General features: G+C 31.7%; 1 protein-coding gene across 2 annotated transcripts in view; it reads left to right on the plus strand.

Moving 5' to 3' along the window:
• The first annotated feature begins 13,840 nt into the window (after positions 1–13,840).
• The window catches only part of LOC107442907 (cyclin-dependent kinase inhibitor 1), a 44,523-nt gene continuing 32,099 nt past the window's right edge, over positions 13,841–26,264 (plus strand). The window contains exons 1-2 of one of the 2 annotated variants that reach the window (XM_016056593.4): positions 13,841–15,226; positions 18,251–18,713. In XM_016056593.4, coding sequence (XP_015912079.1) covers positions 14,863–15,226; positions 18,251–18,267 — 381 coding nt within the window. In that variant the 5' untranslated portion in view covers positions 13,841–14,862 and the 3' untranslated portion in view covers positions 18,268–18,713. Of the gene's footprint in view, positions 15,227–18,250; positions 18,714–26,264 lie in introns of those variants that run through there. The other variant, XM_016056592.3, reaches the window with a different exon arrangement.

Below are 26,264 nucleotides of genomic sequence, written 5' to 3' on the forward strand. Positions count from 1 at the left end.
TTTGAAGAAATAACATTAACTAGCTTTTATAACAAATGGACTTTTTATTTAATCTAAAAACATACTCAATTTTTTTATTGAAAGAATCTGTTTTTTTCGTACACAAAATCGTTAAAAAAATAGAAAGTAATGTTATTTATCCAAAGTTGAATTATTGTTATCTGTTACCTAAAGAAAAACATTTAAGTTTTAAAGTAAGTTATTAACTGAAATCTTCATAAATTGGAAAAAAAATTTCAATTTACAAAATACTACTAAACAATTTGTTTGAAGCTATTATTTAATTTTGAATTCTTAACCCATTAATGCCCGGTCATAAATATTGCAATGACGTAAAATTGTTAGTACACAAGTTGTAATTCCAAGTGGATAATTCCTTCTATTCAGTTTCCTACCATTTTAGCTTTTGAAAAAGCAATGCCACCTGGGACTGGCATTCGAGGCACGTGCTTAGAGCCCTTAACTGGTGAAGGGCCCCACATTCATATGTCGAATACACTGAATAAGTGAAATGCATTTAATGTGAGTTGTTTTTATTTCATAAAATTATTATTACTTCAAATAAATTTAATAAATAGAGATTTTTGAAGTTACTAATGAATCTTACAAATGATTTTTTTTTAGAATGCTATTAGATGCTTTACTAAGTACTTAGTACGAACATCTTGTTTCCTATGTAATTTCCACCATTCCGACAGCTCTTACAAGCATCTTGTTTCCTACTTAATTTCCACCATTCTCATGGACAACTCTTACAAACATCTTGTTTCCTACATAATTTCCACCATTCTCATCGACAACTCGTACAAACATCTTGTTTCCTACATAATTTCCGCCATTCTCATCGACAACTCGTACAAACATCTTGTTTCCTACATAATTTCCACCATTCTCATCGAAAACTCTTACAAACATCTTGTTTCCTACATAATTTCCGCCATTCTCATCGACAACTCTTACAAACATCTTGTTTCCAATATAATTTCCACCATTCTCATCGAAAACTCTTACAAACATCTTGTTTCCTACATTATTTCCACCATTCTCATCGACAACTCTTACAAACATCTTGTTTCCTACATAATTTTCACCATTCTCACATCGAAAACTCTTACAAACATCTTGTTTCCTACATAATTTCCACCATTCTCATCGACAACTCTCACAAACATCTTGTTTCCTACATAATTTCCACCATTCTCATCGACAACTCTTACTCTATCTGTTAAATTTTTGTATTTTTTTCATAGTTTTGCTAAGTTGAAATTTATATTTCTGTATGATGGACTTCCAAATGAGGCTTCAGGTTGTCTACAGTTTGCTGTTGCCTAAAGGATTATCTTTTGATATTCTGATTAAAAACCATGCATGTTAATTGAAACTTGCCAATTCTGTTAGAGGGTCCTAAGTGTCTTTGTGCCCAGGCCCAAAGATATGTAAATCGAGCTCTGGGCACTGTGTCTTACATTCGAATCCAAATATTGACAGAAATCTCTCTCTCTCTCTCTCTAAAAAATAAACATTAATAATTAAATATTTGAGATACCATTATTTACCTTTCTTGTAAAAAGACGCTGGACCCAAATGGGTCAAAACGAGATTTAAACGATTTTGACCTCACGCGTTTATGAAAGAGTTAAAATTACAACGACTTAAGAGAATTTCCGAGTAATAATTTAATACTGAAAAGTGTAAACTTTCCAAGAATCTTATCTCAAATTGCTTGGAAGTGCTTACGAAACAATGTTACCCTTAAAAGAATATAATAAAAAATATTCATTTAAGAGAATAAAGGACATCAACTGAACATGAATAACCCGCAGCGGGATTCTGATTCACTTTCTTCCCCCCCCCCCTTTTACTACAATAAAATCTTTAACGCCTGTGGAGCAATTTTTTATTCTTTGTACATCTCATACCGCTATGACGGGCATAGACGTAATGAAGTTTTCGGTCGTAAATAATAATAATCGTGACAGAGGCTGGAAATACTCTATGAAAGGAGAAGGGGCATCCCATCTGTTCAAGTGTTTTGAAATGATATATGCCTTTTCTTCTACAATATTTGATCACTTTCTGGCCACTTTAACAGATAAAGCAATTTTTGTAACAACGGCTGACATTAAGTTCTCAGAACATTGATATTCTTTGAAAGAGCTATTAGGACTCACGTCTTTTTATTTATTTTTTTATCTTTGTACTATATCGGCATGCGGTGAAAAAGAGAGAAAGAGATATAAAGATAAAAATCAAAAATCTTTTTTTTATTTTTCAATTTTATTTATTATTTTTTTTTAAGAAAGAGATAAAGATCTGCGGCAATATAATAGCAAGCAACTTTTTGAAATTGTTCAAGAAAGTATTTTTAGTGGAAAAACTACACAATGTGTATTTGGCGAGGAAATGACAATAAATTCTGCTTAGAGTGGTCAGAAAACGATAGAAACTTACTTTTGTTATCAGGCTTAGAGCTCTGACATATATTTCGCTTCTCCATTTAGAGGGAAAGTAGTCAAAATTTTGTAATAAAAAAAACAAACAGCATAAAATGAAATAAGATGTTGTTATTAATGCTAAAAACTGAAACTTTGAGATAACAAAATTTGTAAAACGTGAAATGTGAACGAAACTGATTTTTAACTGTTAACCGTCAAAATGAATATTAATTGAAACAACGCGAGATGCATTCGGGTTGCATGGAATGCCTGAGATGAAACTTTCCAAAAGATTTTCGCGATTGTGGTACCTTTTTTACCTGCACCCTTTTCACCGGTTCCTTTTTTTTTCCAGTGATCTTTTTTTTTCTTTTCCAGGGACACTTTTTTTCCGTTCATCAGGCAGTTCAACAACGTTTGTAAAATAAACTAAAATATATTCAACCCGAGGGCTTTCGCCCCTCAATTAGTAGACCCAGGTTCTGATCCCAACTGTGACTGGTTGATATGAATTCTGCTCCTGTCTCGGTGCTAACCACGCACACCACAGTGCTGGCGTAAAATATCCTCAGTGGTAGACGAATCATGGGTTAGAATTCCCTTGTTAGTCTATTTGTGGGAGGTTTTAGTGGTTTTCTTTACCATGTAACTCAAATGCGGGTCAGTTTGATTAAAAAATACTCCCCGGATGCTAGTTTGTCCCAACGCTTGATCTTGGAGTTTCCTTGTTTGCTGGGTTGGGTTCAAAATTACGAAGCTGCGGAGTTGGACATTAATAGCGGTAAACTCAGAGTTGGGCCAGCTATTTAAAGCTGGTTATATAATAAAATACATTTCAAGACCAGCTAGTGAAAAATTGTAATGTTATTGAAAATAATGGACAACGCCTTTGTAAGGATTAAAATTTCACTTTGAATTTTTTTAGTTGACCACTTGGGAGTTTTGTCAAAAGAACAAAAGAAAATTTGAATTCATTCTAATTTTGTTTGAAAACATGAGCCAGAGGGGAGTCCAGTGACCGCTGAAGTATCTGAAGAGGGAGGGGGGGCTCTCTTTCGAATTTTTTTAAGTTAATACAAAATTAATAATTAAAAAATTTTACCTGTAAATTATTTATCTCTCATTTCACTGCATTTTTTAAGCTGTTTCACTTTTTTTTAAAACTTATGTTCGCAGGGATATTTCAAACCAAGACTTTTCCCATCGGTCAGCAATAGGGACGTATATTTCATCTGCGGGTGGATGAATAAGGGATGATTTGATAACAGTTTTCGCCAAGTAAAAATTAAAGCTAGCTTGAAATGGTGATATTTCCTTAGAAAGTCTCTATCTCAATTTTTTTTTTAAATTTCTTTAGCCACCAAAAAAATTATCTATTTTTATATTGTAAATTTAATTACGCAAATATTGAGTGAAAAATTCTTGTTCTAAAAGGGGTTATATCCCTTCATTTATAAAATGTGTGGGGGCTTAACCCCCTTCTGCCCTCCCCCCGATTCCGCGGTCCCTGAGTGAGTCTGACGTTTTGAGTGTGTTTATCTCATAATGCTCCCGCCCACTGAAATAATCATTAACAAAAACCAGCATGTTTATTTTATCATTCCGGGTGATCAGGCGTTGCCATTCAGGCAACTTCTTAATGATCATCGCCATTGTAATCTACATCCCTATTTTTCAAAACGCAAACGTCATCGGACTGAAAGAATATGTGACGGATTTTATGAATGCAGATACACATCATTACATCTGATTGGCCCGCAATATCACCTGACTTGAACCCCATAAAAAAAAGTTTGTGAGACCTGTTGAAACAACGAAATAGCATCCCCACAATTTGGGGGATTTGCTTGATCAAATCCTCAGGCTTAAAAATGATTTGTTATTAACGTTTCGCATAACATCTTAAGGTATATTACTGTTATTATTTATTAACATTTTTCTACCCTGTTAATTTTTTAAATATATTTTTTTTCTCTTTCGATTTATTCACGAAGTACACCAAACAATTAGCGAAGTATAATAAAAATAACTTTGTAGGCAAAGGAAAAAANCTTTTCCCATCGGTCAGCAATAGGGACGTATATTTCATCTGCGGGTGGATGAATAAGGGATGATTTGATAACAGTTTTCACCAAGGAAAAATTAAAGCTAGCTTGAAATGGTGATATTTCCTTAGAAAGTCTCTATCTCAATTTTTTTTAAAAATTTCTTTAGACACCAAAAAAATTATCTATTTTTATATTGTAAATTTAATTACGGAAATATTGAGTAAAAAATTTTTGTTCTAAAAGGGGATGTATCCCTTCATTTACAAAATGTGTGGGGGCTTAACCCTCTTCTGCCCTCCCCCCGATTTCGTGGTCCCGGGGTGAGTCTGACGTTTTGAGTGTGTTTTTCTCATAATGCTCCCGCTCACTGAAATAATCATTAACAAAAACCAGCATGTTTATTTTATCATTCCGGGTGATCAGGCATTGCAATTCAGACAACTTCTTAATGATCATCTCCATTGTAATCCACATCCCTATTTTTCAAAACGGAAACGTCATCGGACTGAAAGAATATGTGACGGATTTTATGAATGCAGACACACATCATTACATCTGATTGGCCGGCAATATCACCTGACTTGAATCCCATAAAAAAGTTTGTGATACCTGTTGAAACAACGAAATAGCATCCCCACAATTTGATGGATTTGCTTGATCAAATCCTCAGGATTAAAAATGATTTATTACTAACGTTTTACATAATTTCTTAAGGTATATTACTGTTATTATTTATTAACATTTTTCTAGCCTGTTAATTTTTTAAATATATATTTTTTTTCTTTAGATTTATTCACGAAGTACATCAAACAATTACAGAAATATAATAAAAAATAACTTTGTAGATAAAGAAATAAACCCGTTAATTCATATAAGAATTTATAACTTCCATTAGGGACACAATTACCCATCTACACAAAAAACATTCCAGCATACCTTACTAAAATCAAGAAAAAAGGAAAGAACAAAATAAGTTGTTACAACGTATGAGATGGAAACAGTTTAAAATTTTTTTCTCAAACAATATACCAGAATTTTTTAGACTCGGTTATTTTCATTTCTGTTAAAATATGTTTATTCTCTTATTTCATTTTTTTTTTATAAATATATATTTCAATGCATGAGTGATTTTACATTCTATTTAAAAGTCTTGAGAAATGGGGACACCTTTTCAATCGCCATTTTTTTTTCTAACATCGCACGAGGCGAAAGGGTTGAATCGTGAATTCGAATTATCCCGGGGCCGTGGGTGAAAGACCTCAGCTCCCTCTGTTTACTGCGTTAGATGAGAGGAGGGAAAAAAAGAATGAGCTCTCTACATTTGGCGACAAATTGTTTCGTTCTTTTATTTCCCATTTCAAGTTTTTCAGTGATATATCCCCCTCCCCCCACTTTATATTTATTCTTTTTATTTTTTCACTGCAACTGTGAAAAATATACATAGTACTGTAACTTTAAAGAATAGTCATAGCTACAAATTCTATTGTTTTTCGCGAAAGATTTTTTTTTCCTACAGTATTCTATAAATTTAAATTTTATTGATGTATTGAATTTAAAATATTTTTAAATATTGCAATAATTTAAGATACAAATAATTAAAATTATTGATAAAGGACCTGATTATTCTGTTGAAACCTGCTTTGTATGAACCCTATATAGTACATACCTGCTATGCTGTCGAAAATAATCATAAAATGAAGGAATATACATACTTTTCAAATTGTCTTTATTTCACTATTAGCTTTAATTGCAGAGAAATGAAACATGCTTTTTAATTATGATTTTTTAATAGTATAAAGTCTCCAATTTAAATAGAAAATCACGGAATCATAATTTTTCTGAAATTTAACTCGTTACTAGCATAATAAATTATTGGCGTGTGCAGCATTTTACTATACTTCCACTCTTTTCATTTTAAAGTATTTCACATGAACGAAGATAAAAATTCGAACGTTATTAGACTATTATTATTTTTCTAACATTCTAAATAATAGTGTAGCAATTGGGGTAACGATTCATTGAGTTAAAAAATATCAATTTACAAATTTACAAAAAAAAAAAAAAAAAAAGTCTTCATGGAATGAGTACTTGAAAATGCAACTTGAAATGCAATGAAATGTACTTGTAATTGAAATGTACTTGAAATGCAATGAATTGATCATCATACGAAGTAATATAAGTCAGCTTGGTCACCTATCAAAATACACTTGTGCAACATAATCTTTAAGGATTACCAAGTCAAATGTCACAACACAACTACCAGTCACATCGTGTCACAACACGACAATGTTTAAATAATTTTGAAGTGATACTTCTTATGCGACTTCCAACAAGGTTGCGTTAAACGTTTAACGCTACATTTTTATTGGCGTATAATTTAATAGGGTAGTATTTTTTATTTTCAAACTTAGTGGATAACAATTGTAAAAAATGAGTGAAAACAATCCCACAGACAATGCGACGGATTTAAGGTTGTGTCAAGGTACGTCTCTTGTGAATATCAATTGTTAGGTTTTCTCTTTTCTAATTGCCATTTATATTGCACCAAACGCAGCCATGAGGGATATTAAATTATTTATTGCAAAATCTTTATTGCCACTATCCACTGCAGGTTCACAATCTCTGGCAGACGTTACTGGTGAAGAAATAGATTATTGTGAGCGGCCTGTGATCCTTGCAGGAGATTTTAATGTGAATTTCTCGTTACCTGAAGCTGAAACATTATTAACCTTCCTTAAAGACAAATTTGGATTGGAAATGATAAATGGTAGGAATGATCCAACATGAGGAACTACCATTGATGCAGTTTTTGCAAGAAATATTGAAAAAATAGAACTCAAACATTTCGTATCTTACTTTAGTTATCATAATTCCAGTGTAAATGTTATAGATTTGGATATTTCTCCACTCGAAAATGATAATTGAAAGATGTGATCAATTGTGAATTGTAAGCAATGTTAATAAAGTATGTCTTAAAGAAACAATATGATTTCACTAAAAATCAATTTCTACCCATTCCTATTTTCTTTTCCACATTACAAAGTTTCACTTCTTCCGCGCGGAGAGACTCCACGCACTATTTTTCTAATTCTTTATCCTCTTTTCCAATCCTAATACCTTAATTAGTTTTAAACAATATATGAACGAAATTTTTTATACCGTCTAGCTATTGTCGCCGTTTTACCTGCTTGGAACTACTTTGATTTCAATTTTATCTATTTTTAAGAGATGACATCTATATATCCTATGTTCTTTATGCATTGATTTTTAGTAAAAATTTTAAATCCGCCCGACATCCATAAATCACAAAAATAAGCATGAATTCGGGACATTTCAGCATTATATGCAACAGATGCATTAAAATTATTTCCATCACTGCCATGAGATAAGATTTATAACGCTTCCCAATGCTTCATTGCCTGGTAATCCATCAATGATCAATCAGCTACTGGTAACAACCAATAGAAATACATTTATATTGGGATAGGAATATGAATCGTCCAATAGGATTCGTGCAAGCAACAATTGATTGCAGAGATGACAACTGCTCCGGACACGCCAAAATAATTAAAAAAAAACGGTAAATAACTACAAAGTAAATTTTGCAAATATTTGACTATTTTCGTTTGCTTTTTAAAAGGAATATCATGACATGTGTATTATTAAGTGGTGAATTATATAAGCCTACGAATTATTTAGAAATAATGGTGGATAAAAATCTACTAAATTGAATGTATTAAATCAAGAATCACCATTGATAAACTACCACTTTAAAACATGTATTTGCTGTCCGGAGCAAGTTGGCATCTCTGTGATTGATATATTATTTGGAATATATCAATCAATAATATATCTGCGATATAGTTCAGTTTCTGGCTAGGACAACTCCATTTTATTTTATTTCATAACCGTCGTTGAACATTCGACGCAATTGAAAAATTATAATAATTTAAAGATTTTTCGAGTGTCATACAGTTTCCCAATAATTGGAAGTCTATTTTAATTCAACCATCTGGTTGCCACCAGATTCCATCACACCTGTTTCTCATCACCCCCTTGTTATTTTTTTCTTCAAACTTGTGCCTCTGTCTTTATTTGATAAACCACTTTATAAGCGTTTGTCCCTTTACTTCTGCACCTCCTAAACACTGAGGAAGGTTCTTGTTTATCGAACTGAAACTATAGTATGTCAATATATGTATATTCAAATTTTTTTTAATATTATAACAGTCGTTGAACAACTGACCCAATTTTATGGGTATACGGCTACTAATGTTCAACTCCGTAGCCTTGTAATTTTGAACCCTATCCAGAAGACAAGGGAACTCCTGGATCGAGTATTGGTAGAAATTTTCCTTCGGGGAGGACTTTTTGATGGAGCTAACCCGCATTTGCGTTACATGGAGAGGACGACCACGAGAACCTCCCACTGTTAGCCTAACGGCAAGGGGACTCTAACCCATGATCTGTCGAAAACTGAGGATATTTCACGTCAGCACTGTGGTCGGTGCAAGTCGGATGCGGAATTCGTATCGACTGGGATTCGAACGCATCACCGGTTCGCAGCATTGGAAGACGAACGCTCTATCCCATGAGCCATCACGGCTCATGTATTTTCATTTGTGCTTTATTCACGTTATTTTCTGCTTTAGTATACTCAGCACAGAGTATACCCTTTCCTTCGTTAGATCATTACAAGCTGTTGCGCAATTCCAGCACCTGCGTGAAACTGATCAATAGTTGCATTTATTTCAAGAAATTAGATATCAGGAAATTTTGGAGAAGAAATAGAGGGACTATTTGAACTAAATATCATTTAATGTTAACAGAAAAGGGGGGAAATAAAAAGGTAATATCGCATTTATTATTATTAAGGTTGATTACCGAATGAAAGGACACAAATTCGTTCGATTATTGAGTTCGCGTCTCGTCGGTGAGCTTTTTATTTTCGACATAAGCTGGAAGTTCGTGTTTAAGAAAACTACACAGCTCAATTTGGGTGATGAAGAAAATGGACATTGCTAAAAATGCGTGTTTTAAGGAAATGGAAACAGGCTTAAGCTGATTAGCTTCTTCGGAAAATTAAAAAAATGGGGTAGTAATATTTCTAAAGACATTTTTGAAAATTCACCGCTTTACCTTTCCAACTTAATATTCTGAGAAAAGAAATTCCTCGCAGAGATTCTCTTATAGAAATAATTTTTATTTAAATAATTGGGAAGGTAAAGAGGTGAGTTTTTGAAGGTTCTTTTAAAAATTTTGCAAGCAATTTTTTTGTTTTCTGAGGACGCTGGTCAGATTTACACTGTTCAAAATGAGAGTTTAGGAAAGTAGATCTAGCTTGAAATTTACGTTTAGGGAAAAAAGTTATATCTATTTCAAGAAATGTATATTTCATTTGCTTCCGTTTTTCAAACTACTGCAATGTCAAGTGCATTTTTAAAAAAATTAACTAAAAGCATCGATCACTCCGTACTATACGAAATCAGAAACATAGGCTCTGTCATGAGAGGAATCGAATGTTAATGTTACTTTTTGTGGTATCTCACCATATCTATAGATTTATTTCAGCAGGGAAAAATTTTTTTTTTTGCACTGAATTATAAAATTCTTCTTGAAAAGTGTTTTAAAAATGTTATTTTTTTCCGAATTTTTTTTAAAAATAATGATTGAAAAAAAATTGAATTTTAAAGAATGCAAATTTTTACATCATTGAAACTAGATTAAAATTTTCTTCAAAATTGGTAAAATATTTTCCTAGTAATACAATTATAAAAATTGTATCTTTAAGCTTTCATTTCTTAGAAATTATTCTTCCGATTCAGTTCAAATTTAAAATTTTGCTGCTTGAAATTTAATTATTGAAAATGATGTAAAAATTTCTCTACTTTTCAATCCGAGATCTTGACGCGTCTTGTTAAAAAATATATATTATCTTTGAATAAACGTGTAATAGGTTTGTGAGAATTTTTTTTTATTCGTTTAAATAGTTTATTGATACATTGAAATATGCAAAACGGATAATTAACATCAAGATGGTCAAACTTTTGATTGCTCGTTTTGAAAAAATTGAGGTTCTAGAATTGAAAATCGCCAGGAAAAAATAGGTTTATACTGAGTAAATATTTTTTTGCGTCTAATTTCGTAACTTAAAAGATCGTCTGTACAAATTAATTAACATATTTAAAGTTAACCTCTCCAATCATTCAGATTTCACGCTAACAAAAGTAAATCATTCCCGCAACAATCCATTTTATGCTAGGGGTCAGGGAGACTAAAGCTCTACAATTTCGTTATTAACGGCTTGATGGTGGTACAGTGGTTAGGATTGCACACTAACCAACTTTACTTCCTAGACAAGCTGTTACCCATTGATCTGAAGCTGGATGAGTTTCATGCCGCTACCGGGGTTCGAACCGTAATTCTGAGATTGAGTATGCAAAAATTCAATCATTATGTCAAGATATTTAGGTATTCCATATTTACTGAGCGCCCAGCACAATTAGTGTTTAACAGATGTTATTTCATATTTGTAATTTATTCTTAAAAGCTTTCCTGTGTCTATTTTATGAAGAATGCATTTCAAGCTGTGTCCATTTTCTTAATCACGCATTTCGAGTTGTGTCCATTTCTTTCAATATACATATATGCTATGTCCATTTCTTTTACTATGTCCATTTTCTTTGACACGTATACTGAGCTGTGTCCATTTTCTTTGACACGCATATTGAGCTACGTTCAAAACAAAAAGCTCACCGACAATCTTCATATACCTTTTTATGTCGTAGCTATCAACTTGCACGGTTTTCGATGAAAATATTTGTTAGTGGTAGCAACTTTTATATTTAAATTCATAAAATTTCATTTTTATTCATCTACAATAATGAATAAATTTTTCAAACATATGTAAACGATCTACAAAAATGAGATGGATTAGATTAGACGAGCACTTATGCTTTGGAGCATTATCTTAGTTTTACGAAAATTTTTCTTACTTTTAACATTATTTCACTACCGCATTCTACTATATATCCTAACGATCGAGGAAATTTTTGGCCATGTTGTGTTTTATCTAACTTACTCAATGATGCCTTTCAATGTATTTAAATAAGGCAAATTGATAACTTTTATCCTGATCTCAAATCCTGGTTGATCCTTTTACACAAAAATATTCTTAAGTTAATCAAAACAAAGTTTTCCTTATTTTAAAATTAAGAGTAAATTTTTAACCTAACTTCTATATTAACTCTCTGTAAACAATCTTTCTTTTAGCCGCAAGCTTTGGAAAATTTTATACGACAAAATTGTTTGCACAATTTTATTGCTTTTTACAAAAGTTATGGTTTATAATGCTTTTTCTTTTTCTTAGTAATATTTTTATGAGTAATTAAGTATGAATATCCATGCAAGTAGTTAACAAGCATTCGGATTTTATTTGAATATTTGCCTTTAATATTTAATCTGAAAGTGAAATATCGATATAAATTCATATTATTTTTATTTACTTATCTAATATAAAAAAAAGAACATTTTAGCTACCAGAATTATTCATACATTGTGGTAGGCAAAATTTTTATAAATCTCATCTGTTGATGAATATTCACCATTAATTCATCTTTAAACTAGTGGACTGCGCCCCCTACTCGCTAACGCTCGCCAACCCCCGAAAATTGCTACGCAATCTTATATGGTTTGCTTCGCGTACCAAGATCGCTTCGCTCGCTACTAACTTAGGTACATTTCAAATGCACACAATTCTAAGAATTCAAAACAATCATTCAAATCCATATAAAAAAATTACATCTTTTTAGTAAATACTAAGTCATTAAAATAAATTTGAATTCAAATAAATGACATGTAATTCGTTAAACCTATTAGAAATGTGCTATAGTATAATTCGTGATATAAATCAAAAATCGTCAAATAAATTCGTAATATATAAATTCGTGAAAAAAAGCGCTTTCGACAAAATACTAAAATAGAGATCTATCGACAAAGACTACTCACTTCTGCCTAGCTTAATAGTATGAGATTGCCGCAGCTGATGCTCTCTGGTTATTTCAGTTTCCGTTTTTAAAAGCGCTATATGTTGAGTCACCTCAGATAGATTTGGCATGTGACATTTTTAGCGGCAATCATGGGTCGATTCGCCGTGTAACAGAAATAGTAGCGTAAGCAAAACAAAGCAAACGTTGCCACCGGCGGAAAAGAAATACAGCCAAAATTTGGGAGCCACGTAAGAGAATTATATATATTAGATATTTAGATCTATTGGTAAACAGAAGTGATTTTTCTAAGTAATCATTTTTTTAAATAACATTTATGTTGTTATAACGTTATATTGTTGAAACAAATTTGATGAGTTCACATCCTTAATTTAATATTTTCACTTACCAAACGGTAGGATATATTAAAAACTTTTTTTTTTGCCTGCATCTCATTGTGCATGAAGCTGATCGTTAAGTTCTAAATCATTTAACAGATCTCTTTAACTGTAATTTATAACAGTATATTAATGTTATTTGCTCAAAAATAATAATTGTTAGACCACCTTTCTAAATAACTTTATCTTAAAATTTAAGGCAGATTTACATTATAATACTAATAAGAAAACAGCAATTCTCTTAGTTTTAAACTCTTGAATTAAAAGCGTAATAATAGCAGTACAGGAAAATAAGTTAGGGATTCAAAAATATTTATAGAAAAGCATGACGTTTATTAATTTTATGCTGATTACAACCAAAACAATAAGGAGACGAATGAGGAAAAACTGGATCACACCACATGATTTTCTGGCCAGTAAAAATGCACTGACAACAATGGAAAACTGCGACACCATCATTAGAATTTTATATATAGTAAGAAACGTTGAAATATATATTTGGTAATTATGATTGTTTGATAAATATGAAATTTCAATTTCATTGCAGCTTTTAGGTATTTTATAACTTTTCATCAAAAATCGTTTTCAAAAAAAAAAAAAAAAATTCATAGCAATCATTCACCGAAAACGCGAAAAAATAATCGTTTGTCACTCAAGAGAATCCCGCATTCTAGATAACCTCTTGGTAATAAAAGGAAGAAATTGTTTACGTCTCGCAGTTACTACAGAACGAGAGTCGGAAATAAAAATGAGTGGTACCCATTTGCTCCCGAATGGCGAAAAATGTTGTAAACAAACTCTGGTCCCATCACTCAAAGGCAGGCATTGCAGTTTGTTTACCTCAAAGCGCTATTTACTGTGGTTACGCAACGGATAAAAAAAAATCCAACAATAATTCCTTCCTCCTCATTTTTTTTTGAATTCAAAAACTTGGCGACAATCGCCAAATAGATTATCACTACGTTGGCAACCCTAAGTCCCCGGATTCTCGCCTCATGGCGACCCCCTCTCTAGAAAGTGACGCATGCTCGGTTACGCTGTGTGACGGCTTGCTAAGCAATCGCTAAGTCAAGAAGAAAAGAAAAAAGAATATTAAAAAAAAGAAGAAAACGCTAAGAGAGGGGAGGGTGGAAAATTCAACCGTTGGTTGTGAGCGATAAGTTTTGTTTACGTCGTGTGCACTCTACGAGTCGTATGACGTGCAGAGTGGTGTCGTTTGCGCCGGCGCATTACGATCAACGTGGAAAATTATTTTGAATTGTAATTTATTTCGAAAAAAAAAAAAATTAGAGCGGTTTTTTAAGAATCACGTACAGACTAAGGGCGAATGCAACGAAAGAATGCCTGAAAGTATGTAATTATTATGCTAAATATTTTTAAAATTTGCCATTGGACTGACGCAACGGAATTAAAAGTACCATTTTATTTTGCAAGACGTAAGCATTGAAATGCAAACATTTGTTCTGTGTTTTTGCATCGTAACGATCATTCATCTACAATTTTGCACCATGGATTTTAACTTGCATTGCATCTGATTGGAAATTTTTAAAAACATTTCATTTTCGTCATCTTACTAAGTGAAGACATTTCGTGGAATTTATATTTTTTTTACTTAACTGATGATGATTGCGGAACGTATAGAGGGGACATTTTTTATATCGTTTGCAGAAGATTTATGATACTTTTGTATTTTATTCTAAAGAAAAAAGATTGATAAATGGTTGCAGCACCTTTTATCTGTAGAATATAACTTATTTTTTATTTTATTTCAAATTGCAATTTAAAAAAAATTGAAGATTGTGTTCATAAAACTGTTTTTAAGCTGTGTATCAGGTATAATTGTTTTCCGAATAATAGTATCATTTGTTCGAAGATACTGATAATATTTATTTATGATAGTAATTTATAAGAAATAAATCTGGAATCGTTTAAGAATAAAAGGTTAAGAAAGAAACGGTCATGTGTTTTCGTGAAATTAAGTGGTAATTTCTGGACGATGAGTGGTAAGAGACGAACTGCGTGCCCTAAGACTGGTGACGAAAAGGAAGCGGGAGATACAAATTCTCCGGATACTTCATTGCCACCTCCTCTCAGTTCCATTCCTCAGTCACCAACTTGCCGAAAAATATTCTTTGACGAAAATTTCAAAGTCACACCTTTTCCCGAGGCATCAGAAGAAGTAATAGAACAACAGAAACAGAAATGGAACTTTGATTTTCAAACAGAAACACCCTTGCCGGGGCGTTACCTCTGGTTGAGAACTGAAGGAAGCAGTGGTTATTACAAAAATGGAAAGGGAGCGCCCTTAGATAATCCTCCCCGGCGAGGTGAAGGCCAAAGGAGAGCTTCTAAACGATCACGTGAGTAAACTATTTTTTTTATACCATTTTTATTCAGTGATCAAGCAGGGTTCGTACAATCTTTAAAAAAAAAGTAAAAAGTGGTGTCAATATTGCAGCTTTTTCTTAAAAATTTATTTTTTTGGTGACCCTATACATCACAACCTTTTAAAATTTATCAAAACCATAGGACTTTATTCTGCTTTAAAAAATAAAACCCTAGTTTAACCTAGTGACCAAATTTTGACCTAGTGCCTGGCGCAATATAGCCGCTTTTGGCTCTTGCGCCAATAAAATCCAACCAACCAATCTTAAAAATTAAAAACATAAATCAGTAATTTTGCAATTAGATAAGTTTCTTTAGAAATACTAAGCGTATTGGTGCATATAAATTTATAAGTATAGATTTTATTTTCTTACTTTAGCTACCACCTTTAAGGTTTTTTTAAATACCGTACGAACCCTGTCAATGCATTTTATTATAATTAACCTATTATGTCGTTGGAAAAAAAATTTATGTATGAAAACATCCAAAACAGGTGCACTATTATTTCAATTTTAGCTTTTTATCAGTCAAGACATATCAGTAATATTAAGTTCCAAATATCGGTCTAAATTCGAGAAATTGTATATAATAAGTTAACCAGAGTCCTGGAAAAAAAGTTAAAACTAGTGTCATTAGCAATAAAAATGTGAAATGCAATCCTTAATCGTTTCTTTTTAAAATTGTATTTTGCACCTCAGAAAATACATAGAAAAAGAACGGCCTTAATCGTTTAACCAGGGTCCTGGAAAATAGATAAAAATGATGGAATCAGCAATAAAAAATTTTGACGCAATCGTAAATTGAACGAAAATACATTGTTTTTGAAATGTGAGCAAAGGTTTCCATGTTTTGAAATACCGGAGATTAAAAAAATTGGTGACTATTAATAGCATAAATTTATTAAAAGAAATTAAAATTAGCAACTATTTCTAGCATATTTTTTTTTGTTTACTGTGTTTTTTTAATTAATAGTGCATGCATAGAATTTTTCACTTTAAATATGAATCATTTATAATGTTAAATTATGGCTGTAGTTTTGACTGAATTATTAATTATATGAAATAAATTAGTATTCTCTACTACTTCTTATATTTATAGTCGCCCTTGGAATTCCTTAAATTAGAAAAAAAATGGAAAATGCACAAGCAACTTTGTCATAAATATTTATTCTTTAATGTGGATTTTCAAATTCTTAGATAAAAAAATAAAAATAATGCAAATCCTAGAATTTCTTGAATTAGAAAGAAATGGAAATTGCACTAACAACTTTATTATATTATATGAAATTAATGCTTTGAAAAAAAGTTGTAGAATTAGTTGACAATTATTTTTTTTTTTATTTCCTGAAACCCTCAATTTTCTCATGAAATACCAGAGATGCCAACTGCTCCGGACATGCCAAAATAATTTTAAAAAAACGGTAAATAACTACAAATTAAATTTTGCAAATATTTGACTAATTTTGCTTGCTTTTTTAAGAGGTATAGCATAACATAAGCATTAAAAAGTGGTGAATGATATAAGCCTACGAATTATTTAGAAATAGTGGTGGATTAAAATCCACTAAATTGAATTTATTAAACCAAGAATCACAATTGATAAACTACCACTTTAAAATATATATTTGCTGTCCGGAGAAAGTTTTGCCTCTCTGAAATACTCATTAAAGATAGATTTCTCCTTAATCAGTATGCTTTCAATTTACTATGATTATGGCATATACATGCATTCTTTTAGTTGTTCTTTGCAATAATTTTAAAATGTTACCCATTTGATTCAAGCATCATTTTAAAAGAGCGATTCCTTTATTTTTAAAGTAATAGCACTAGAGCTTCAGTGTTAGCATTTATTTTGCATCATTTTATATTGTCTCTACGAAATAGTTTTTTACATTATTATAAAATTTATGGCCGGACATGAATTGGTTAAAAAAGGCTAGATCTTGCAAAATAGTAACGACTGAGCTAATAGTGTGTAATAATATATAACAAGGTGTTAATGTTATACTACCAACTTTTTAAATGTTCATTTCAAGCTCATGCTATTAATTATCAGTGAAAAAAACGAACATTCATCAATTTGGTACAGTCAAGTTTTTCATGTGATTCATTTCTATTCTCCTGACAAAAGTCTTTGTAAATAAGTTAAAATGTGCTTGATGCTAAATATTTTAGTTCATTAAAAATTGTGCATTGTAAATAAATTGTAAATTTTGCATATACTTATATATTATATATTTTTGTATGACGTATAAAGAGCTGCCAATTTATCCGTTTTAAAGGAATTTTTTTTCTAATGGTATATTTTAGTATTTATTTTTTAGTTATAAATGCGATTTTGAAAGACTTCTATTGCTAATACTAAGAAAATCGTAACATATTTATGAAGATTTGATAGTCATGTGGTGTTGCATCAAGTGCTATCTAAATTAGAAAGAATAATGTTAATTTTCATTTCTCTTTTTGTAGCATCAAGTGCTATCTAAATTTGAAAAGAATAATGTTAATTTTTATTTCTCTTTTTGTTTCCTCAAGTGCTATCTAAATTAGAAAGAACATTGTTATTTTTTATTGCTCTTTTGGAACAACTTTAAATATAAAATAAAAATGTTAGGATTAATTAGGAATGAAATTTATGCCATATTACTTAGTGTATAGTTATTTTATTGTGCTCTTTTTCATAATGTCAGATCAACATTAACAAATGCCCCTTTCCACTACCTTAAATTTAGATAAAAGAGCAGACAATCCTCACCATTAAGTATTCCGAATTCGAAATAGCGTATGGATTTTATAGCATAATGTGTACTTAAAAATGTTAATTTACGATAAAAATAAAATGTACACATAACATCAAATGAAATCTTAACACGTTGTCATATCAAAATTAGAAAATTTTTATAAATTCATGAATCATGCAAATGAATAATAAACTAAAAACTAACTTTAGATCTTAATTTGCTTTTTAACTGTTTAACTACCATACTCTTTATTTTGCAGTGGGAAAAGGGTCTTAATGATGGAAGAAGTAGCGGACTTGCATATAATTTAAATCGAAATTTTCCACATTTAGCTACCAATTTGTTTAACAAAAAATAACTGCTTGCTTTCAGAACGATTTATATGTAAGATATATAATTTTATATTATTAACACTTTGAATGCCACGCTAATTTTACATGGTGCTTGCCCGTCTGGCCAGATGGTAAATAACTACAAACTATATTTGCAAATTTGACAGATTTTGCAAGTTTTTAAGAATGTTTTGCATGACATATCTGAAGAAAGTGATGAATTATATGAGCCTACAAATTGTTTCGAAATAGTGGTGGATAAAAATCTACTAAATTGAATTTATTTAACCAAGAATCACAATTAATAAACTACCTCCTGAAAATATTTATTCGCTGTCCGAAGCAAGTTGGCATCTCTGTGTATATAAATAAAACTATTTTTGTGTGTTCTATATTGCATTAATTTCTTCAAACCATTTCATTAGCGGTAATATAAAAATATTAAAAACAAGAGTTTCTAGTAATCTTGGCTTCGCCAGTCACCGGTGACCCCCGTGGTGCTACGGACAAACTCAGTGCTGGTCACCGGTGCCCCATGACATTCAACGTGTTAATATGATCTGGTTGATGGAAATATTTAACTTCTCCAATTTTAAGTGCTAAGAATGATAGTTATGAGCTACCAGTCTTTAGCATTTTGAAAAACACACATGTTCCAAATATGGTACATCGGCTTTTAAATCTCGTCTATATGTCATTTGCATTTAATGGCATTATTGTAGATACTACTGTAAGAGTTTTTCACGAACTGATAGAGCGCAATTTTTTTTATTAATTTTGCCATCTAATAAAGAATTAAAGAAGAAATTCTTTAACACCCGCACTTTTGTATTAGAAGAGAAAGAAACCAAAATTGCATGCTTTACTTTACACTGGTGTGTTTAGAATTATTTATTAATGAAAAGAAAACAAATCATTACAAGTATCGTATACTTCCTAATTAACCGATGGAAAAATGCTCGGCTTGATTGCAGAGTTCTTGAACAAACTATTACTCGCATCATCGACCTCATACGGCAGTAATTGATAGCACTCGCGCGGAACGAGGCGTTTTCAAGATCAATATCAGTGCTCTTCTGCGGTCATTATTAATTTCGTAACGAAGTTTTAATGTAACGAATTCCCTGCTATTCGAAAAACCCTGTAAATCGAATTTGCTACATCAAGAAACTTATATTAAAAAAATATCACTCGAATATATCTTCGTATAAAAAAATGATTTTTACAAATATTTAATATTGATACTAATCAAAAAAATTTATTTTAAAAATTAGAGTGGTAGACATAACTTTAAATTTATTTGGTAAAATTCCATACATAACTAGTTGTGAAATCATTGGTTTTTAACATTAGATGGAAAGAGAGCCGTAAACGACCTCAGACACATAAATGAATATATATGATAGTTTTGAGCATTTTAATAAAAAATAAAATCAACTTCTTACTGAAATGAGAGTTAGTTTTTATCACATATTGCATACGGGCAACTTTAATTAATGTAACATTAATTTATTATAATGAATCGTGGCGACGCGGCCACATTGTCGCAGAACGTTACTGAGATCTTGCAGAAGGATTTTTACTTTGGGAAATTAAAAATGTTGTTTTTCTTTTCTCCAGAAGTTTTCGAAAGATTTTATCTTTTCTTCTGAATTATATTCAAAAGATGTCTTTCTCGCGCTTCGGAGTGGGGGGGGGGGGGGNGAGTGGGGGGGGGGGGAAATGCTTGTGTCTTTTCTATTCTCATTGGAGAATAATGAAAAATAAAGAATAATGAAGTAAAAAATTCGGTTTTCTTTTCTTTTTGTTCCAATTTTCCATGCAGTTATTACTACTGATTTCTACATAGCTTTTAAAATCCGATATAATTTATCACAAGAACTAAATCTCGAACTGAAAACACGCATTTAGTAACCCCTTTTTGAAGAGTTCGATTCGCGTGATTTCGTGGTCTATCTTTTTCATCGGCAGTTACTGCTACAGATTTTACGATTTTCTTTTCTTAATGTGATGATGAATTATAAAATGCGAAAAAGAAAATAATTAGTGTATTACCTTTCTAAAAAATGCGAGAATATCGCCCCCTAATATTAGAATAAAAGAAATCACATATTCAATTAAAAAAATTATTTTATTTGATTTTTATTTATTTATTTAATTAACGACATTTTTTAACAAACGATGTTCGATTTTAAAAGTAGTCGTATTCGATTCTAAAAAATAATTTTAAAGTCGAATTTACAAAATACAGAATCATACTTTAAAAAAATAAACCCAGTCACCACTAAAAGAAATTTTCCAAAAAAGCGTAGAAAATTGACAGCCCTGAAAAGGTTAATGCTAATCGATTTCATTAATTAACTTGAAGATATTAATTTATAAACAGAATTCTTTAAAGATAATGCAGCAATGAAACAAATTAAAATCATATTTAGATGTTGGTTAATATACATAACCACTTACTCTAACTATTTGAGGCTGTTTTGCGAATTAATTTTTTTAGTGATAGTGAAGTTAAACAGAATATTTTAAAAAATATTTGAACTTTAGAATTTAAGCATTCGTCTATATGACCTTATATATATCAGGGGTCTGTTTAGAAGAAATTTGGGTCCGTTAACGGACCCTTCACAAAATGATTTTTCTTTTAATCGGACCCTTAACAAATTTGTTTATCTTCATTATTGTTTTGTTAATCGAATAAGCCCTTCCCAGGGCAGAAAACAAGAAAGATGGATGTTAACGAATTAAGTTTTGTCTTTGGCAGACTATTCTTCCATTATTCGTCCGAAATGAATATTCTGCGTTCAGCAGTATAGGCTAAATACCAAATATTTGTATGTTGCATCTCTAATTTAGAAGCAGCAATTGTTGTTTATTTTTTAAAATTTAATTTTTTAATTATAATTTTACAGTGTTGAGCATTATCATGTATGTCTTTACAATTTAAAAACTCCTTGAAAAAGTTTTTTTTTGCAATAACGGACCCTATTTGCACAAATTCATAAAAGCGGACTCTGGTTAAAAGAATGTGAGTAATTTTTTCACAATTTCACAAAAAATGGACCTTTCCCAAAATGTCTGGACAGATCCCTGTATATATATATCTGTTTAAATTACTTCGATTTTGTGGTGGGCAAAATTTCTTTTAATTCTAATATATTAAGATAAATCACCTTTGCTACCATTAAAAAAAATATTTTCGAGGAAATACGAAGAATCCTTAGTAATCAGAGTCTCTGACCATAACTTTGACGGTATGATATTTTAATTACTTTATAAATTATTGTTTGGTTTGAGAAGTTAAATTTTTCTCCCACGATATGCCTCTGATTTTGGATTACACTTCATTCCCCGATAAAAGGTGAGATATTTCTAAATAGATGTAACTGTCAAAATCTTTTTTTACCTCTTGAATTGTTATAGGGCTGTTATCGCACACTTACAGTTATCATGAAGAGCTAAATACACAATAAATGCTATCTCTTCAAACAAGATAGGATAATCGAAGAGATTAATTCTGCCAGACTTTCATTTTGAAAGATAGCCGTTAATGAGCGTTCAAATATTTAAATCGTATGGTACTACTGAAAAATAAATATTATTAAAAACACTTATTTTAAGCTATCAGTTCTCAATTAAATCAATATTAGTAAGTATTTTTGACCTGACAGTTAAAAAGGACGAATCTTAGCTTTTCTTAAAAAAGGATTAAAAATAATGGAGCAGTTACGAGAATTTTAAAATTTCCGACTGCTTTTTTTCTTTCTTTTCTTCAAATAATCTTATAAAGAGCCGCGATGGCTCAGGGGACAGAGCGTTCGCCTTCCAATGAGGCGAACCGGGTTCGAATCCCAGTCGATACGAATTCCGCTTCCGGCTTGCACCGACCACAGTCCTGACGTGAAATATCCTCAGTGGTAGACCGATCATGGGTTAGAGTCCTCTTACCGTCAGACTAACCGTGGGTGGTTCTCGTGGTTTTCCTCTCCATGTAACGCAAATGCGGGTTAGCTCCACCAAAAAGTCCTCCACGAAGGCAAATTTCTCCCAATACTCGATCCAGTAGTTCCCTTGTCTTCTGGATTGGGTTCAAAATTACAAGGCCACGGAGTTAATTATAAGTAGTCGCAAACCCAAAAAACTCAAAATTATAAGTAGTCGCAAACCCAAAAAATTGGGTCAGCTGTTCAACGACGGTTATAAAAAAAAAAATAACTAAACAAATCTTTTACTAAAGTTTATGATAAATCAATCACTTGCAGTAATATTGATTTCTTATACACATTTTAATTTAAAAAGGATAATTCTAATAGCTGCTGTACGTTTATGGGACTGAATATGGCGTTGACTTAAGTTCAATAACGATTCTTTATCTAATTATCTTGTATGAGATAAAAATATTGAACCTAGGGATATGGATTAATAAGTAGGTCGAAGAACAGGTTTCTGGGCCAAGGTCTCCTTTCTCTTCTTTTCGTTACATTGAGAAGAGAAACGGTTATAAAATGTTGTTATTTATTCGAATGTGTTATTTTTCTTTTTGCAATTATTACGATCTTCTTTTTACAGACTACTAATTTGAAGCTTGATTCAAGTTCTTTAACTTAAAGTAAAAGTTAGGTTAAGGGGTAAGCGAATTTGCGAGGAAAAATTTCTACTACGATATAGATCCTCAAAAGAGATTGCAACTGTAGTTACTGAATTATAATTTCGAATAGAGAGCAAATTTTAGTGACAAAGACATTTATAACTGAAATGAGCTCTCTATTCGAAATTATAATTCAGTAACTGCAGTTGCAATCTCTTTTGAGGATCTATATCGTAGTAGAAATTTTTCCTCGCAAATTCTCTTTCCACTCTATAAGTAATTTCAAATTTATATTTTATTATAATATAACCTTCGTTGATCAGCCGACCCAATTTCTTTGGGTTTACGACTACTAATAGCCGACTACTAATAGACTTACGACTACTCCGTAGTCATGCAATTTTGAACCCAATCATAAGACAAGGGAACTCATAGATCAAGTATTGGGAGAAATTTGTCTTTTGATGGAACTAACCCGCTTTTGCATTACATGGAGAGGAAAACCACGAAAATCTCCCATGGTTAGTCCGACTGCAAAGGAACTCTTAACTCATGATCCGTCTACCATTGAGGATATGTTTACGTCAGTACTGTGGTCGGTGCAAGCCAGGTGCGGAATTCCATCGACCAGACATCGCTGGGATTCGTACTCGGTTCACCTCGTTGGAAGGGCGAACGCTCTATCCCCTGAGCCACCACGATTCAAATTTATAGAGCAGAAAAAATGAGTTCAGACAAACCTAGAGTAAGACATGAAGCTTTAAAAAATAAAAATTATGAGAGAATAACCAATGATTACGCAATGGGGAAACTATTCTTAAGTAATTTCTTTGCATTTTCATATTTTTAAATGTTTTTTTTAGCAATTGAAACTTTAGGTTTGTCTGAACTTCCTTTATCTATACTTTAAATTAGTTACTGAGGAGAAATAGAATTAGCGATGAAAAGTTTCTCCCGAGGTATGGCAACCTCTTAATTGCAAACTCATGTAAATTTAACCAAATATTGACTTATTTTGTTAAATAACATCTAATAAAAAAGGATAATTTGTTGACTCTGAACCTTAATAAATTATATGCACTCTACCGTTATCCAAAAAAGGAAGTGTTAACAGGAATCAATTTTCTTACAAAACGATTGTTTATTTTATAACCCAATTAATTGGCCGCCTTTATATGCAGTAGTATAGTTATTGCTTTATATCAGTTGAGTAAATTACTCGTCATTAATGTTATCGGCGTTGTAAACAGTGGAATGAGATAAATATCGGCCGTTTCCTTTTACTCTACTTCGCTTTTTCAACCCGCGTTTCCGACTGAACTGGATTGGTGCATTTAAAAATAACTCTTTTACGAACTGCTTCCGCCTGTCATGAATTAATAATGAATCTTCCTTTATTTTTATTTAAGGATGACATTGCTCTCGTTTATATATGTATTGGTTGATCCTGATTCATTAAATCAGTATGTTTTCGAATTATTTATTATTTATGTTTACGAAAATCTTCGTTTAGGAGTTATAGATGATTATACAAGGAAGTGGTACCAATCCAAGCGTCTCAAAGTTTTGAAACGTAAATTTATATGTTGAAATGTAAGGTGTGGCTCTTAAATTGACTTTGATTTTTTTAAAACTTTCTTTTCACTATGTAGTAGTGATTATTCAATTTGCATTCTATATTTGTTTTAGTTATTTATTGTTATTTCCTATAATATCTTACAACCTGATCAATTCAAAAAGCTCGTAAACAACTGGTTTGAGATTTGGATTTCGCATTCAACTAGAAAAACGAAAATCACTGGAATGGCATCATTCCGGGTTTTTAATGAAACTAAATAAGTTCTGATCAAGAACAATTCGAGAAAGTTGGCGAGGAGTTCGTAAACCATTGGTTTGAGATATGGTTTTCGTATATATCTAGAAAAACAAAATTCACTGGAATGACATCATTCGTTGATTTTAACGAAACTAAATAAATTCTGAGCATCGAATAGATAATGGCCATAGAGTTTCAAGATGAAAAAGGATGTTCTTTTCATTCACCTCAAGCTCGGTGTTGTCGTTAATTTTGTCGAATTTTGTCGCACATTTTACTGTCGCAAAAATAAATCGTAAATGTGTTTATCTAATCGCTTTTAGCTATATGATGAGCTATGATGAACTAAAATTTGAGTTTGACGAACGATTGAGAAGGATAGTGGAAAAGCAATAAGATTGGGTGATGTTGTCAGATCAGATTTCTTTCTCTATTTTCAGAATGATCTCATTTTTAGAATTCGTAATATCTTGTGTCCCATGGCAATATTCAAATAACTTAATTTCTGCTATAATGACTCTTTGTTAAAACGTTAATCAATTGTTTTATTTTCATTATTCTTATTATCATTGGCTATGATTATAAATCGATTGTTTATGTCTGGATTAATTCTAAAATGTCTTTTTCACTATTTTTCTATTCCTCTATACACACCAGCATAATTAATTGTGCTACCACTCTTAAAAGGCTCAATTTAATTTCATTTATTCGTTTTGACTGTATTTTATAACTGCCGTTGGATAGCCGACCCAATTTTTGAATATACGACTACCAATGCTCAACTCCGTAGCCTTGTAATTTTGAACCCAATCCAAAAGAAAAGGGAACTCCTGGATCAAGTACTGGGAGAAATTTGCCTTCGTGGAGGACGTTTTGATGGAACTTACCCGCATTTGCGTTGCATGGAGAGGAAAAGCACGAAAACTTCCCACGGGTAGCTTTGGCAAGGGGATTTTAATCCATGATCCGTCATGATCCACTGAGAAAATTTTACTTCAGCACTGTTGTCGATGCGATCCAGGTGCGGGAAATCATATCGACCGGCCACCGCTGGGATTCGAACCCAGGGCACCTCAATGAGAGGTGAGCGAGCTATCACCTGATTCACCACGGCTATTTATTAAATAAAACGCTTTTAAAAACAATTCAAAATGGAGCCACAATATATATATAAAAAAAAACGACGAAACTAAAAATAAACCGCTATTGAATCGCCATGAAAAAATATCTAAGCAAAGTTTATAAAGAGGGGGGGTTGGGAGGTAGAAGTAACAAATGACTGTTGCCATGTTTCTCTTTTAAAAATACTGGAGAAAAAGACACAGAACGACCATTTTGGGTTCCGCCCCTTTTCTTGTAGATTGGAAACTCGGGATCGTGTTCGAACATGACGCAACTAATTTCTTCCAAAAAAGGAAAATAATAAAAATAAATAAATAAGATTGAGAGGGAGGGAGTGAAATTTTGTGCAAAATAACTGGGGATGACTCAAGGCCAAACAGGTTTATAGGTCAGGTGGACGCTTTATAAAGGT

Source organism: Parasteatoda tepidariorum, chromosome 10 (genome assembly GCF_043381705.1).
Source record: "Parasteatoda tepidariorum isolate YZ-2023 chromosome 10, CAS_Ptep_4.0, whole genome shotgun sequence".
Taxonomy (NCBI): domain Eukaryota; kingdom Metazoa; phylum Arthropoda; class Arachnida; order Araneae; family Theridiidae; genus Parasteatoda; species Parasteatoda tepidariorum.